This window comes from Prunus mume, linkage group LG5 (assembly GCF_029339155.1).
Source record: "Prunus mume cultivar Tortuosa linkage group LG5, ASM2933915v1, whole genome shotgun sequence".
Taxonomy (NCBI): Eukaryota; Viridiplantae; Streptophyta; class Magnoliopsida; order Rosales; family Rosaceae; genus Prunus; species Prunus mume.
In genome coordinates this window covers 24,718,779-24,732,176 of record NC_142702.1, presented here as the reverse complement: position 1 = coordinate 24,732,176, position 13,398 = coordinate 24,718,779, and the positions used below count along the sequence as shown (strand labels likewise).

Below are 13,398 nucleotides of genomic sequence, written 5' to 3'. Positions count from 1 at the left end.
TTATGAATTAATATTTACTCTAGTGTAGAGTGTGGACATCCAACTTTGACATATTTACTTAAAAAGAATGGGGTAAATAAGAAATTGATATGGATAAGTTCTTTAATAATCATATGAAATTAGCATATGAATAAGAATTGTAAAGTTATAAGGTTATTTTTGGAAGCAGCAAGGGAGAACATGAATGAGAATTAGATCAACTGTCCCTCTTTAGTTGATATAATTTTTTTTTCTCAAAATATGTGATTACAGATTTTAAGATGGGACATGTTTTTTCATTCCTTGTGCGTTAGTAAACATGGGAAAGTCAAGACTTGAAATCATTCATTTCCTTTATATCTCTATTGTATTTGTTTTAGGGGTGATAAGATGCTAAACTCATATACATTATATGGATGCTAGAACTGGAACACAAAACCTTTCATGGGCAAACATTTATTCTAAACTACTACACTAGTGGGTACTTTGCTATATCCATCGTCGTTACATAAACATGCCAACGACGTAGGAAAAACGGATACACTAAGTTAAGTTGTATATGTTCTGTAGGTTTGTGCATATTCAAATGTATGTATGGACAAAATATGGGTACGAAAATGTGAGTAGAATACAAGAGGAGAGGTTGAGCGAGTGAGGGAGGGCATGAGAATATACAGAGCATGGCGTTCCCTTGGCAAAGCACTTTGGGCCACGTGAGGGAAGAAGGAACTGCCAGGTGTGCTCTATCTCCCAAAACCACCCCAACCCTTTCTCTCTTTCTCTGTGGATTATAAGTTTATAACGTGGCCAGCTGTATACCAAACGGGGTATTTTCGTAATTGCAAAACATGGGTTTTGACCTTGACCCACAAAAGGGTCTAGGAGACTGGGACTTTGGGGGTAGTGGGTATGGTAAGGTGAGATTTGAGGTGTACTGGTCTGTCACAAATTAAATAAGAAAAAAAGAAATAATAATAATAAAGAGAGGCATCAACAAGGGGTGCTACCGGTGTGAGCTGGACGTCGTGAGGGTGTGAGTTGGCCTAAGCGGACACATGCCTCTATCTCTAATCAATATGATTCCATAAACATGATGATGTTCTATTTGGGAATCTTATTTGTGCATGTATTTGTTTTGGTGATAATAGCTAGATGGAAATTGGAATCACATTCCTTGAGATTTTTCTCTTCATGAACAAATAACATAGACCGTATAGAATCCTACATGGCCTTGATTTCTCTCCACCATACCAAAAGAATATTTCCATGTCTACATCCAAGAATTGTCATCTGCATTTGCATTAGATAATTGGAGAAGGAAATGGAATCAAAATGTTTGCGTGACAAGTACAGCAATAAAAAGCTTTGTTCATTTACAAGGAAAATAAGCATACACTGTATACATATATAACAGGATGAGTGCTGGCATGCAGCAATTCAATAGTTGCCGCACACACACATGATTGAAAAGAGGGGTCCATGCAAATTTTGAAGGTTCCATTACCTAAATCGAGCCTGGATCCGTACAACCATATGCAAATCACGAGAATATTCCCTTGTGACATATATATATATATATATTACATATAACAATGTTGAACGCTTAGATTATAAATTAGGACTGTATAAATGCAAGTGAACAACAAATTAGATTTACGATCTATGACATAACATAACATGTCAGACTATTTGACGAGATAAATATTATAAGAAAAAAAGAACAATTTTGAACAAAGAAATAGGGAATTAGAAATAGCCAAGTGCATTAAGTTGTTATCCAATAGGGTAGAGACAACTTGGTCCAAAATTGATAGTGGTATAGAGTATGAGAGGGGGGTTGAGTTGGCAGCCTCGTGCAGGCAAGAAATGATGGTCACGTCGTGGGGGGAGGGGAGGGGGGGCAGTGGGATGAGATTATTTTATAACAGCTACTTCTTGTTCATGCTGCGTTTTCTTGTTTTGATTTTTGCCTTTGCAAAGCAAATTTCAGACTCAATTTGTTTCAGACAGAAAAAGAGACCAGATCAATATGATCATGATGCGTCCTCTCTCTCTCTCTCTCTCTCTGAGTCTATTATTATCATAGCTCACGTGCATGCAACGTGACAACTACCCTTCAAAAATCCAAACCTTTGGTGACATGCATCACGTGCTGGCACGTGGCCTGTGAACAAGATAAAGAGTATATGTACATGTTGTGGTGCTAGGTGTTTGTTTTTGAGTGTGAGTACAGGCCTCCTTTGGTGGCTCGGCTAGTGTATTAGAGTTGAGTCTAAAACACTAACAACTAATTATTCATGCATGCTAAGAACAAGAAAGGATAGCAGCCAAAACTCCATGCCCTCCATTGCCAAGGAAATTTACTATACATCATAAGATGGATAACCAAACTTTTCATATGAAAATCTTCATATATTTCAACTTTTTCTTTCACGGGGATTCTCGAAAAGCATCCAATCTTATCAAACAGTATTTCTTCACACGGTCAGGCAACTAAACTAGACACAAGGCCAAAGCAAAATTTACAAACAACTCCAGCTAATGAGAGCATCTGCGAAATACAAAACTCTCCTAACCCAACCAAAAACAGAAACCCCAGAAACACTTGGTTCTTTGATTTAACTCAGATTCACATAAATGATACTATCAATATTGGAAACTTAACAACTTTACCACCTTCGAGTTCTTAAAAATTGATATATGACAAATTAAAACTTCCAGTTGTTGCTTCGCACGGAATCAACAACCGCATGATGTGCCTGCATTGCAAGGTATTGAGGAACACGTGTCCTCTCTTCTTCCTCATATCATAAACAAAAGCATCAATTTCCATTTCCCATATTGTTCAAAGGCACATAATATTCCTCCTACAATTGAGTAGGAAAAAAAATAAGGCAAATGAATTCATTCTCTTAACTAAAATAGCCAAATAAAGCAGTAAGAAATCATATCCCTTATAAAAAAGCAATAAAATAAATGTAAAGAAGTCAGTGTCACATCATGTTTTAACCAAATACACGATATTATAAAAGATGAATGGATCATTTTTCAAAAGCACATAGCAATGCAGTGCATCAATAAGCATTCTAAAGAAACACATATTATGGTGCTACCCGAACACTTTTAAGTAACATTCATAAAACGGCTTCAAAAAACATCTTTAAACAGGTTCTTGATATGCATTGGCATTACCCCACTGTAATAGACAGAATATGAGTAAGAACTACGAAATTTATATATGACATGTGTCTATTTGAAGACTATTTTAAATCAGTCCATAATGTGAAGTCTGCTTGAGATGACTAAATGCTACATCTTATTAGCATCTTCAAGAAATCCAGAGCTTATAGCCGGGGAAAATCTAAACTATCTTTTCCCAAAACTCAAACAGACAACAACTGCAAACTGCCTTAGAATTTACATTGACATGTTGACAACTACCTCCAGCCTATAGATAGTAAAGCCTAAGCTATCTCTTCTTAACTTCAGATTGTCTCCTTGGATAATCTAAGTCCTACCAATAACCTTCAATGACAAGACAAAAATAGAAGGCAGTTTGGCATTGCAAGCATCAAATCCCTCCCAAGCATACAAGAATTAAAAGATTAGTTCATGCATAAAGTTACTAAAAAACTTATATATCTATGTAGCATTGCATAAGTGACGGACGATCTCTAGTCTTGGTTTAGAGTTTTAAATTGTTACTATTATATTTTCATAGGATGGGGGAGATTTGTTGGAGATATGAACTCTAAAAACAGCTGCACATTCTAATTTATTTTTCTTTCCTCTTGTGGGAAAATTAGATTTCTCCGAGTTACTATCAATCAAATGATTTACTGTACATATACTGAAGTTTTGCTATACACAACTTAACTCAAATTCATGTTTCCTAGAATTACTACATCTTCACCTAGAGACAAAAAAAAAAAAACAGGCAATTCTATATTATATTTGGCATAAGAGCAGTTTGGTGGCCTAAATGGACTACGCGGATTGGAAGCACTTCTATAAAACCAGTGCCTTCTAGTAAATATTTTACCAAATTCTAAGAATACATCAAATGCTCAATAATTATTTATAATGTTTCCCATGAGCACTAAAACGTCAAATAAATCATGCCATCTTAAAGCAGCATAGGGTAAATATGCCCATTGTGCAATCTTGTTGGTTGGGATTGCATTCTTTTCAAAGGGTTACACATACATACATGCATATATATATATATATATTTTATATAATTATATATGTACATAGATAGAGAGAGTGAGAGAAAGAGAGAGTTACTTGAGGATTGACGTAGTTCAATGATCCCTGATGAACAAACTGCTGTATTCATTCACCACCAGCAATAAAAGAGAATGGGGTCAGGTCATAATCCAAAGTTTAAGTTATTTTAATGGAATTTTAAAAAACAACAACAACAACTCTAAAGCCAATCAGACCTGTGAACTTGGGCCAGGCATGGCTCCAACAGCATTCCCTTTAGCAGATCCATCTCCACCCCTAGCAGATCCCTTTGCATCACCCTGTTCAAAGTTTGGCAAGAAAATTATTTCTAACACCCCCAAAAGAGATATGAACGAAAAGACTAAACAATTCAAATGTAGTTCAATCAAAGATAAAAAAAAATATTAAACAGAACTAAAGAACGTTTAGTTACCTCCAACTGTGACAATGCAATGATCCCACAAATCAAACGAAGGGCAAAAACAAACAAAAATAAAGAGAATTGTTAGATTGAACTGATAAGGAGTAAACCCGTTGCATGAATTGAAAGCAAGATGGAAAAAAACCTCATTCAATTGAGGCTCCTCCATTATTAAAATCTACAATAGAACTCAAATAAATGCTACAGCCAAAAATTAACATTTAAAATCAACATGAACACTACAACAGAAAGAATAAAGGGCAAAAGTTGAACAATAATTACCTCCCTGTACCTAGCCAAGTAAATCCTGAGGGGCTCAATATAGTCCTCAAACCCTAACGTGGCCATCGCCCACAACAAATCATCACCGTTGATGGTCTTACGCTTCTCCTTTTGGCACTTGTCGCTGGCCCTAAACACCCAAAACCCCCAAAAGAATGAACACAAAGGCAGTGCGATTGAACAGCGAAAAACGAAAAAGCAAGAACAAAATCAATGGAGAGAGAGAAGGAGCTGAAAAAAATACTCGCTGGTGACGAAGCTGATGAATTCGGAGACGCATTCCTGGACGGTGTCCTTGGCGTCCTTGGCGATCTTGCCGTTTTGCGGCAAAGCCTTCTTCATGATGCGACTGATGTTGGCGATGGGCAGATACCTGTCCTGCTCGCGCACGCCGCTGCCGCCGCCGCCGCCTCCCTGAGGGCTCTGCTCGCCGCCGCTTTCATGGCTCCCGCCTGCCGGGCTCGTCGGTGCCTCCGCCATTATCACAATCGATCACTGCATTTCATCAAACAATTCATCTTCATTCTTTTGCTCGTATAATAGAAATAAAATAGTTTTTTCATCGGAATTGAAATTGGAGCCCTAGGTCGGCCCATTAGGTTTGCCATTATTGTGCAAGCTTAGAGAAAGAGAGTGAAGGAGAGAGAGAGAGAGGGAGAGAGGGAGGTGGCCCTTTTCGTACCTGTAGGTATGTATAGAGGGATGGAGAGAGAAAAGAGAGGAAGAAATGGTGTGTTTGTATTTGGCGCGCTGGGAGAGGAGATCTGACGATGGAGAGAGATGGAATGAAGAAGGTTTTGGCTTTATGCTTATCATTTATCAACACCGTTCGTTGTGGTTTTGTTTTGCTTCTTTTGCCAGAATTACAGGGACGCGGGCCTCTTGATCCTGGGCTCCGTACAACATAAGGGGCCTAAAAAAGCTTTGAGCCTTTGAATCATTTATCAAAAACTCGAGTCTAAAAAAGGGTTTCGCAATTTTCAACACGATTCGATTTTTATTTAGAACACGACTCGCTATCATGGATAATAAAAGGTCAGATTAAGGGGTTTATTAAATTGACATGAATCAATTCCGGTGTTTGAATTAAAAAATATAGAAATTTAGAAATTCTGCGTGAAGAAAAATATGGAATTTGGAGATCATAAATCTCAAGTTTAAATTCTATCTTAAAGTCGTTATTTCTAAAACCCCAAAAGAGATTGAGTTTTAAAAAAGATAACTTTACAAATAAAGGTTAAATTCCATGTTTTAAATCAGTCACCCAAACAAGAAATTTTACAAATTCTAGAACATTAATTTCCTTCATTTTAAATTCCGTCATTTATGAAATCCTTTGTACTTTTAAATTTCTTCATCCAAACGCACTGTAAGAGTATTTACTCATATACTAGAAGTCTTGTGTTCAAGTGTCCCTCCCTTAATATCACTTGTATATAAAATAAATAAATAAATAAGTCAGGGTTACTATTAAATTCTAATAATTTAATTTTGACATGATTGAAAGTTTAACTAGGTATACGCAAAGAAAGTGACCAATTGAGTGTTATTTGGATTGGCATGCTCCTAAGTGGTCTTGGATTCAAACTTCCATATTATCTGTGTGTGTGAGTTTTCCCTTCTTTCCTTTCTAATTTTGGCCCAAATTTTTTTTATATTATTTTTTAATATGAATCTTTATAAAATTATAGGTTTGTTATTTATTATTTTGCTATATTAGGATAATATGAATATTATTTTATTTAATGATAGGTATATAAATGATAGGTTTTAATTTGAAAATGAGGGCAACATGACAGGACTCGGTTGCCACCTCCAACGACACAATGACTAGGCATTATTAACATATAAAGCACTAATATAATTTATGGTGGGTCTCAAGGTTAGGTTAAGCTGGCGTATACAAATATGGTCATCCTTATCCATTCAAATTGAACAATGGTGGTTATGACGAATTATTATTATGAGCTATGTGCCTAAGTTGCACTTTTGCACTCATTGTTCACAAACAAGACATGTTACTTTGTGTAGGTGATGATAATTTTTTTTATTGGACTGAAATTATGGATGTATAACACTAAGCGACAGTGCGACAGCCAAGCTCAAATATTTTTTCACTTGAATGTTAACCGTGTCCTTGATCGGGCCATATCGTTTCAATTTTATATAAACTATTCATCTTAAGTTGAATCCTTTAACCAATCTGCTAATCAGTCTTATCATGTTGAAAAACTAACACATTTGGTCTTAAGTTGAATCCTTTAATCAACACGCTAATCAGTCTTATCGTGTTGAAAAACTAAGCTAATCCTTTTTTGGTCAAATCTCTAAGCTAATCTGATCACTCTTTATATTATCATCAAACAAAACCCAGCCGATCAAGGAAAAATGAATTTATAAAATACAAATTTATAAAATGCCAAGGTCCAAATGGAAAAAAGAAAAATTAGACATTTGTTAGGCCACAAATCACTAATTAGCTACTTCATTTGGGAAGATGCTTGTTTGGCTGTCAAACATATATTATTCCAACTGAAAACTTAAAGTACAAGAATGCATTCAAGCTCTTTACACTTTGGGGGTTCACAAACAATCAATGCTCCTTTAACTTCCTTGGATTCTTTACGTTCACGTCTCAATCAGAATGCCCTAGAATGCCTAGGGGTGCCCTAGAGAAAGCAAAAGTTGCTACTTGGTACCTAACAATTAAGTGTGCAATCAAGCTGCATTTCCTGCACAGATTAATTCTTCTAATAAATTTGGAAGAAAAATGTTTGAGCAAAATCATACCTGGTTGGAGAATATATATGGTTTTCGTGGAGAATTATAAACTACATATTAACAAAAAACATGTTTCTGCAAAAATCAACTAAAGAAATCCGAGGGTCCAAAACGACAGCGCATATTACCTTGAACAAAACCATATCTGGTGATAGAGGGTACAATTACAAGAATTATTTTGCATAATATGTGTAAATGGTACCCAAAGAGATCAAACTAATTTCTATGTATGACAAGAGGCTTAATAATCATATAAGAACCTAGGATGGTTTACAAACGAAACAGAGTACATCCATTTATTTTATGATCCTTGGTTCGCTTGAACTGGAGCAACAGAATCATAGAGAGCTTAATGGCCAAATCACATAAAGTCCAGCTTGGTTATACGTCCCAGTATCCGATGGAAGCACAAGATGATAGACATAAGAATTAACATCCTATGCAAGAAAGAAGATACCTCCACCTTTTATACAAACTGAGTGAGAAAGTACCCTTCTGAAGCTGCTTTCTCCATGACCTCTTTCTGCTCAAAAGAAGTTAAATAAGAGTCAACTCTTTCAATGTTCATTATCAGATTTATGGGGAATTGAATAATATACTCTTCTTTCATCATGTGTGCAACAATTTTGACACGTTCGGTGCCAGAGAAGAATATATAGATTTACCTGGATTATTGTTGTGACCATCCCAGGACCCTCCTGGTAATAATTGCAAAACAAATAAATAGTGAAGAAAAGAACAAAGAAAATGCGCAGAACAGTTGCAGCATCTTAAAACTCTAGATGCACACACCTCAAAATGTTTGTCTTTCCATGAGATCTCCTCCCAAGATTTAGAATTTAGTGATTCCCATGAACTTGGAAAACTAATTGTCTCTGCGTGCTGCAGAAGTCTCAAGCTACCTGCAATGTAAATCTCTTTAAATCTTATGATAAAATATTCTAAGAATCTAGGAAAGTGTTTCCTCTGCCCAAATTTAAAGTAGGAAGAGATAAGTAGAGGCTTACTTGTAATGAACGCCTCTGCCCAAAATTCACTCTCTGACCACGATGGTGCAACTTCTCGAAAGGGGATTCCCTTGCTCAAGCATACTCTACATAAATTACAAGAAGCGCAATCAACTGATCAGCTACCAAATTGGGAATCACTTAATATAAAGTGACCCGAGTGCATTCAAATACAATATGTATCTTGGACCAGAATTTCCAAGTTAATACTTCCTCCAAGGTCATTCATAAGAGCTCAATAACCCTATGGAGAAAACCTTGCAAAACACTTTATTTAACTTTTTCAAACATTCAACAGAACCAGCGGACACTAGAAAAGGCTAATCAGAACTTCCCTTTTTAAACCACATACACCATTCAACACAAACTGTGGATACTAAAGAAAATAAGACTTCCATGTGTAAAGAAATAACCAGACACCAGACAAAACAAACTGTGGCAATGGCGCTAATCTACATAGTAAATGTATTTGAAAAAAATATAGTCAGGGGTTCAACAGAAGAAGGGGGGACTTACTCAATGACCAATTGGCGTATAATTCCTGGAAGGACATGATCAATAATAGGAGCTGTCTGTACTTCAAAACAGTGCATACTTTGCCCCTTAGCTTCATCGTTATCCTGAAAGCACCTTTCACATTGTTTTCCAATTAAACAGCTATCTATAACTAGGAGAGTCTAAGACATATCACTTGGTCATAAACATACTCTCCTAATCAGCAAACTGACAAAGAAGTCTCACTTAAAACTGAGTTAATCTAATGTAGTTAAAAAAGATTTCAAAATCCAAGAGCCTCTAACCTTCCGGCAGATGACAAAGAAGTTTGAGACCGTCCCCTCAAGAATCTGGTCACCGTCATTAGACAACAAGAGCTCGGTCCCATTGGGCGGCCTCAACCTCTCCAAAGACTTCCTAATCCTGCAAGTTAAGCAACCCAGCAATCAAAACTGCTGAAAATACTTAAAACCCAAGTAAGAAAAATCCTGCATATCAATCTTTTTCAATTTTTCAATTTTCAATTTTTAATTTTTTAACTCATTCACACACTGATAAGTGGTCAGAGATGACCAACCTCACCCAATCCGAATACTTAGCAGAAGCATCGTCTCTCCCACGACCCACCACAGCCAGATGCGCACCGTTTCCTTCGATACCAAACACAGTTGGCACATAAGTCCCAATGTAAATACTCAAATCAAAAACCCCATTGCCAAATCTTTCATGGTCCAAGCCCTCACTCTCATTCTCACTCAATTTCTCCAAATTGCCACTGACCAGAGCTGTAATTGACAGTTCCTCTCCCTCACTCCTCTCTTTCAAAGCAATCGGCAACACTCGTTTCATCGAACGGTTCACGAGCTCGCGAACCTCTGACTGGAGCAAAGGGGAGTTGGAGGAGAGCGACGGCAACGAAAGCGACGTCGTTTTGTTGGGTCCGAACAGAAGCTGAGGATTCGAATTGTATAGAATTGCTACTGAGTCCACCAGTCTCTTCAAGTGTCGTTCCCAGAACAGCACGAACGACGCGTCTTTGTGAGTGCGAGACGTCGTGTACGCCCCTGGTGTGATCGGAGCAGCCGCGAAATTGGCTTTTTTCACACGCGTTTTTGGAAAAATTGAATTTGATTTTCAAACAGAGAAACAGAGCGAATGGTGTACCTGGATGCGTTTCGAGGAAGCTTGTAACCGGTGGAGTGTTGGCCGGCTGTGAAACGACGCCCTTGCTGAACAAGAACCTGGGGCTTAAAGTCGCCATTGATTTAGTTGCTGATGGTCGCCATCGATTTTTAATCGTTGAGGTTCTGGGTTTGTAGTAGTGAAAATGATCGAAGAGGTTGACTGCCAGTACAGTGTCGTTCATTTGTAATGAAATACAGGACAGTACGAAACTCTCGTTTTCAGAACAACAAATTGTAAAGATAAAGAAATGACAATTAAATATGTATGAGAAATTCAAGAAAGAAAAAAAATATATGTATGACAAACCGCATCATGCATTACTAGTTTTCAATATTGAATATGTGAAAATGGACACGCATTTTATTTGTTTTTGCTTCAATTTAACATGAATATGTCCGCCTTCAACATGATAATAAACCATAAATATACATAAGAAAATATTAGGATTAGAAAATATTTATACACATATTGATTATATATGTTGAATTAACAGAATTTTAAAATAAGATATTGGAGGAAACTAAAGATATATTACACATCACTAAAAATATAATTTGGGTTAATGACCTAAATGGTCCCCCAACTATCGCGCGATTATCATTTTGGTCACCAACTAAAATTTTCAATTCAAACGTCCTTAAATTTTTATAATGTACCAAAATCGTCCTTCCGTCAAAATCTGTGTATTATTTCGTTAAATCGAGGATAAAACCGTATTTTTAGGTGAGTATATTTAACGGAATAATACATGACTTTGACGGAAGGCGATTTTGGTACATTATAAAAAGTTTAAGGACGTTTGAATTGAAAATTTTAGTTGGTAGACCAAAATGATAATTTCGCGATGGTTGGGGACCATTTAGGTCATTAACCCAATATACTTTTATACGAACATATCTGATAGAGGTGTGGTTTGGGGCAATGCTATTGTATAATTTTGTTGTTGTTTTTGGATATTTCTAGATCATCATTTTGGGGTGAAGCTTGTTGTTTGCTTATCGCTTGTAAGTGTATTTTAACTTCCTTACTCTTTAATAGAGAAAGTAAGGTAATGACATTTAATATCAACGGTATCAACAAAACGATGCATTTAATTCATTTAGTATCCCTATCTCAAGAACAAACATAAATTGTATTATGATATGCACACATATCCTTAATTATTCAAAAGAAAGTCCATATATAGTTCATTAATATTATAGATTAATTTTTCTCATTTATGGTTTGTGTGTTCAAAAGCATCAAAAAATCATGTATAGCAAAAAACCCTAATTTGTCCCAACGTGCATGGATAACTCACGTGGTTACCTATTAAAGAAAACAAATTCGATTAATAAGCCTTTTGGTAAGTGACATTTAAACGACCTAGCGTAGATTTACTTTTGACCAGATTCATACAACAAAAGAAATATATATGTATACATATAGTAACTGTTACAAATTAAAGGCATCTCCATTTCTGCAAATGAAGAATGGTCATCACCTTTCACAAACAAACGTACCCCTTCACTCCCAAATTAAAGCCCTTTCCATTTTTGCAAATGAAGAATGGTCATCACCTTTCACAAACAAGTGTACCCTTTCACTCCTAAACGCTACAAATTTTCCTCCCTATAAATTCAAACCTCACTCTCTACCCAACACAATCCTATCAAAACCCAAATCACTCTCTCACTCATTTCCATAGCATCACCAACAACAATGGATGCCCCATCTTCATCCACTTTCTTTACCTCTTCCGGCGTACCCCAAACCCTTATCTCAGTCTCCCAAGAAGAGTTCGCCCTTTTTCATAACATTGACCGCAAGCTCTTCTCTCGCCTCATCTATCCCCTTGGCCGTGATCCGGCTGAGTCTGCCCAGATCATGGCCTTGTGGATGTGGCTTGAACACGCGGCTAAGGAGTACAACTTTGTGCACAAATTATGTGTCACTTTACCCGACACCATTCTTAATGGCATTGCAGATGAGTCTGTCGTGGCCCTGAACTGCATTCAACAAGACGACTTCCATGTTGACATCACCAACCGCAACCAAGACATTCCCTTATTCAATGCCTTAACCAAAAGCTGCGTCACCCTTGAATTCTTCCACCAAAATCGCCTCGGCATCATTCGGGGCATCACCAAGTTGTTCAATGAGGTTTGCATAAAAGCCTTTGACAACTTGTTCCCTAAACCACAACCAAACCGAGTTGAACAAATGATGTTGAATGCCGACATATTTCGTCCTTACAATCCATCATTTCACAATGCTGCAGTTGCTGCCTATGACATGGTCGGGGTGTCAAACATGGGACTTTTTCCAAATCAAAGAATGTATAGTGGGGATGTGAATAATAATCCACCATTTTTGGGGCCTTATCAGCACATTCATCTCTTGGCCAGGGCTGCAACGAGGGGGATGCTGCCTAGACTACCTGCGTGGTGTTTTTGATCCCTATGATCTTGCTGCTCAACGCCATATTTTGAATGAGGAGATGGGGGACGTTTTGAGCCATTTGAATCTAAATGATGATCAGCAGGAGGTAGAGGATGTGTCTGCTGATGAAAGGACTATTTTCTTGACATTTTCTAAGGGCTATCCCATTTCTGAAGTTGAAGTCAGAGAGTTCTTCTCTAGGTTTATATAACACTTTTTTTTTTTTGGGTATGTTAGTTCTTTTTATATAATTATAAATTACAATTGTTTTTTTGTTTTATTTTGTTTTGTGGACAGGAAATTTGGAGACTTTATTGATGATGTTTTTATGCAAGAAGTGCCTGTTGAGGAGCAACCATTGTATGCCCGTCTTGTGGTTCGTTCTACTTCCTCCATTCCAATTGTTCTTGATGGGAAAAATAAGGCCAAATTCTCCATCAATGGGAAACATGTTTGGGCAAGGAAATACGTGCGTAAATCAAAATCACCAGGAGAACCAAGTTCACCTGTAACTTCAGTTTAAGTAATTGGTTTTGGCTTTAAGAGTCTTTCGTTATGTAAGAGTGAAGTTGATTGAGTTTGAGAGTTGTACATACC

General features: G+C 36.9%; 3 protein-coding genes across 4 annotated transcripts; 1 reads left to right on the top strand and 2 right to left on the bottom strand.

The window, feature by feature from the left end:
- Window positions 1-2,418: 2,418 nt before the first annotated feature.
- On the bottom strand, window positions 2,419-5,802 carry LOC103332417 (nuclear transcription factor Y subunit B-1-like). Its single transcript, XM_008235156.3, has 7 exons — window positions 5,595-5,802; window positions 5,157-5,407; window positions 4,913-5,042; window positions 4,643-4,648; window positions 4,425-4,508; window positions 4,267-4,308; window positions 2,419-2,846 (listed from the first exon to the last, which is right to left on the bottom strand). The coding sequence occupies exons 2-7, from the start codon at window positions 5,390-5,392 to the stop codon at window positions 2,802-2,804; spliced, it is 543 nt and encodes a 180-aa protein (XP_008233378.1). The 5' UTR covers window positions 5,393-5,407; window positions 5,595-5,802; the 3' UTR covers window positions 2,419-2,801.
- Window positions 5,803-7,765: 1,963 nt separating this feature from the next.
- Window positions 7,766-10,615, bottom strand: LOC103332416 (D-aminoacid aminotransferase-like PLP-dependent enzymes superfamily protein). 2 transcript variants are annotated; one of them, XM_008235154.2, is made up of 8 exons: window positions 10,360-10,615; window positions 9,773-10,259; window positions 9,501-9,618; window positions 9,217-9,320; window positions 8,701-8,786; window positions 8,486-8,595; window positions 8,359-8,391; window positions 7,766-8,216 (listed from the first exon to the last, which is right to left on the bottom strand). In XM_008235154.2, the coding sequence occupies exons 1-8, from the start codon at window positions 10,559-10,561 to the stop codon at window positions 8,160-8,162; spliced, it is 1,197 nt and encodes a 398-aa protein (XP_008233376.2). In that variant the 5' UTR covers window positions 10,562-10,615; the 3' UTR covers window positions 7,766-8,159. The 2 variants fall into 2 exon arrangements, with proteins under 2 accessions (XP_008233376.2, XP_088909293.1); XM_089053167.1 differs by having other exon boundaries at window positions 9,773-9,845.
- A 1,466-nt stretch (window positions 10,616-12,081) lies between these two features.
- Window positions 12,082-13,324, top strand: LOC103332501 (uncharacterized). The gene is made up of 3 exons (XM_089052428.1): window positions 12,082-12,698; window positions 12,748-13,002; window positions 13,099-13,324. Exons 1-3 carry the CDS (start codon window positions 12,082-12,084, stop codon window positions 13,322-13,324), a joined length of 1,098 nt encoding a protein of 365 aa, XP_088908554.1.
- Window positions 13,325-13,398: the final 74 nt, after the last annotated feature.

What these genes read in the sequence shown, in the direction of transcription:
- LOC103332501 (XM_089052428.1), top strand. Translation starts at nt 12,082, where the DNA reads ATGGATGCCCCATCTTCATCCACTTTCTTTACCTCTTCCGGCGTACCC. An exon ending in CTTTTTCCAAATCAAAGAAT is followed by an intron (nt 12,699 to 12,747) that starts GTATAGTGGGGA and finishes GGGCCTTATCAG; the next exon opens with CACATTCATCTCTTGGCCAG. An exon ending in GTCAGAGAGTTCTTCTCTAG is followed by an intron (nt 13,003 to 13,098) that starts GTTTATATAACA and finishes TTTTGTGGACAG; the next exon opens with GAAATTTGGAGACTTTATTG.
- LOC103332416 (XM_008235154.2), bottom strand. Translation starts at nt 10,561, where the DNA reads ATGAACGACACTGTACTGGCAGTCAACCTCTTCGATCATTTTCACTAC. An exon ending in CTTCCTCGAAACGCATCCAG is followed by an intron (nt 10,260 to 10,359) that starts GTACACCATTCG and finishes CGATCACACCAG; the next exon opens with GGGCGTACACGACGTCTCGC. An exon ending in GGAAAGACAAACATTTTGAG is followed by an intron (nt 8,392 to 8,485) that starts GTGTGTGCATCT and finishes AATTATTACCAG; the next exon opens with GAGGGTCCTGGGATGGTCAC.
- LOC103332417 (XM_008235156.3), bottom strand. Translation starts at nt 5,392, where the DNA reads ATGGCGGAGGCACCGACGAGCCCGGCAGGCGGGAGCCATGAAAGCGGC. An exon ending in ATCAGCTTCGTCACCAGCGA is followed by an intron (nt 5,043 to 5,156) that starts GTATTTTTTTCA and finishes TTGGGTGTTTAG; the next exon opens with GGCCAGCGACAAGTGCCAAA. An exon ending in TGAACTACGTCAATCCTCAA is followed by an intron (nt 2,847 to 4,266) that starts GTAACTCTCTCT and finishes ACTCAATTGTAG; the next exon opens with GAGGAATATTATGTGCCTTT.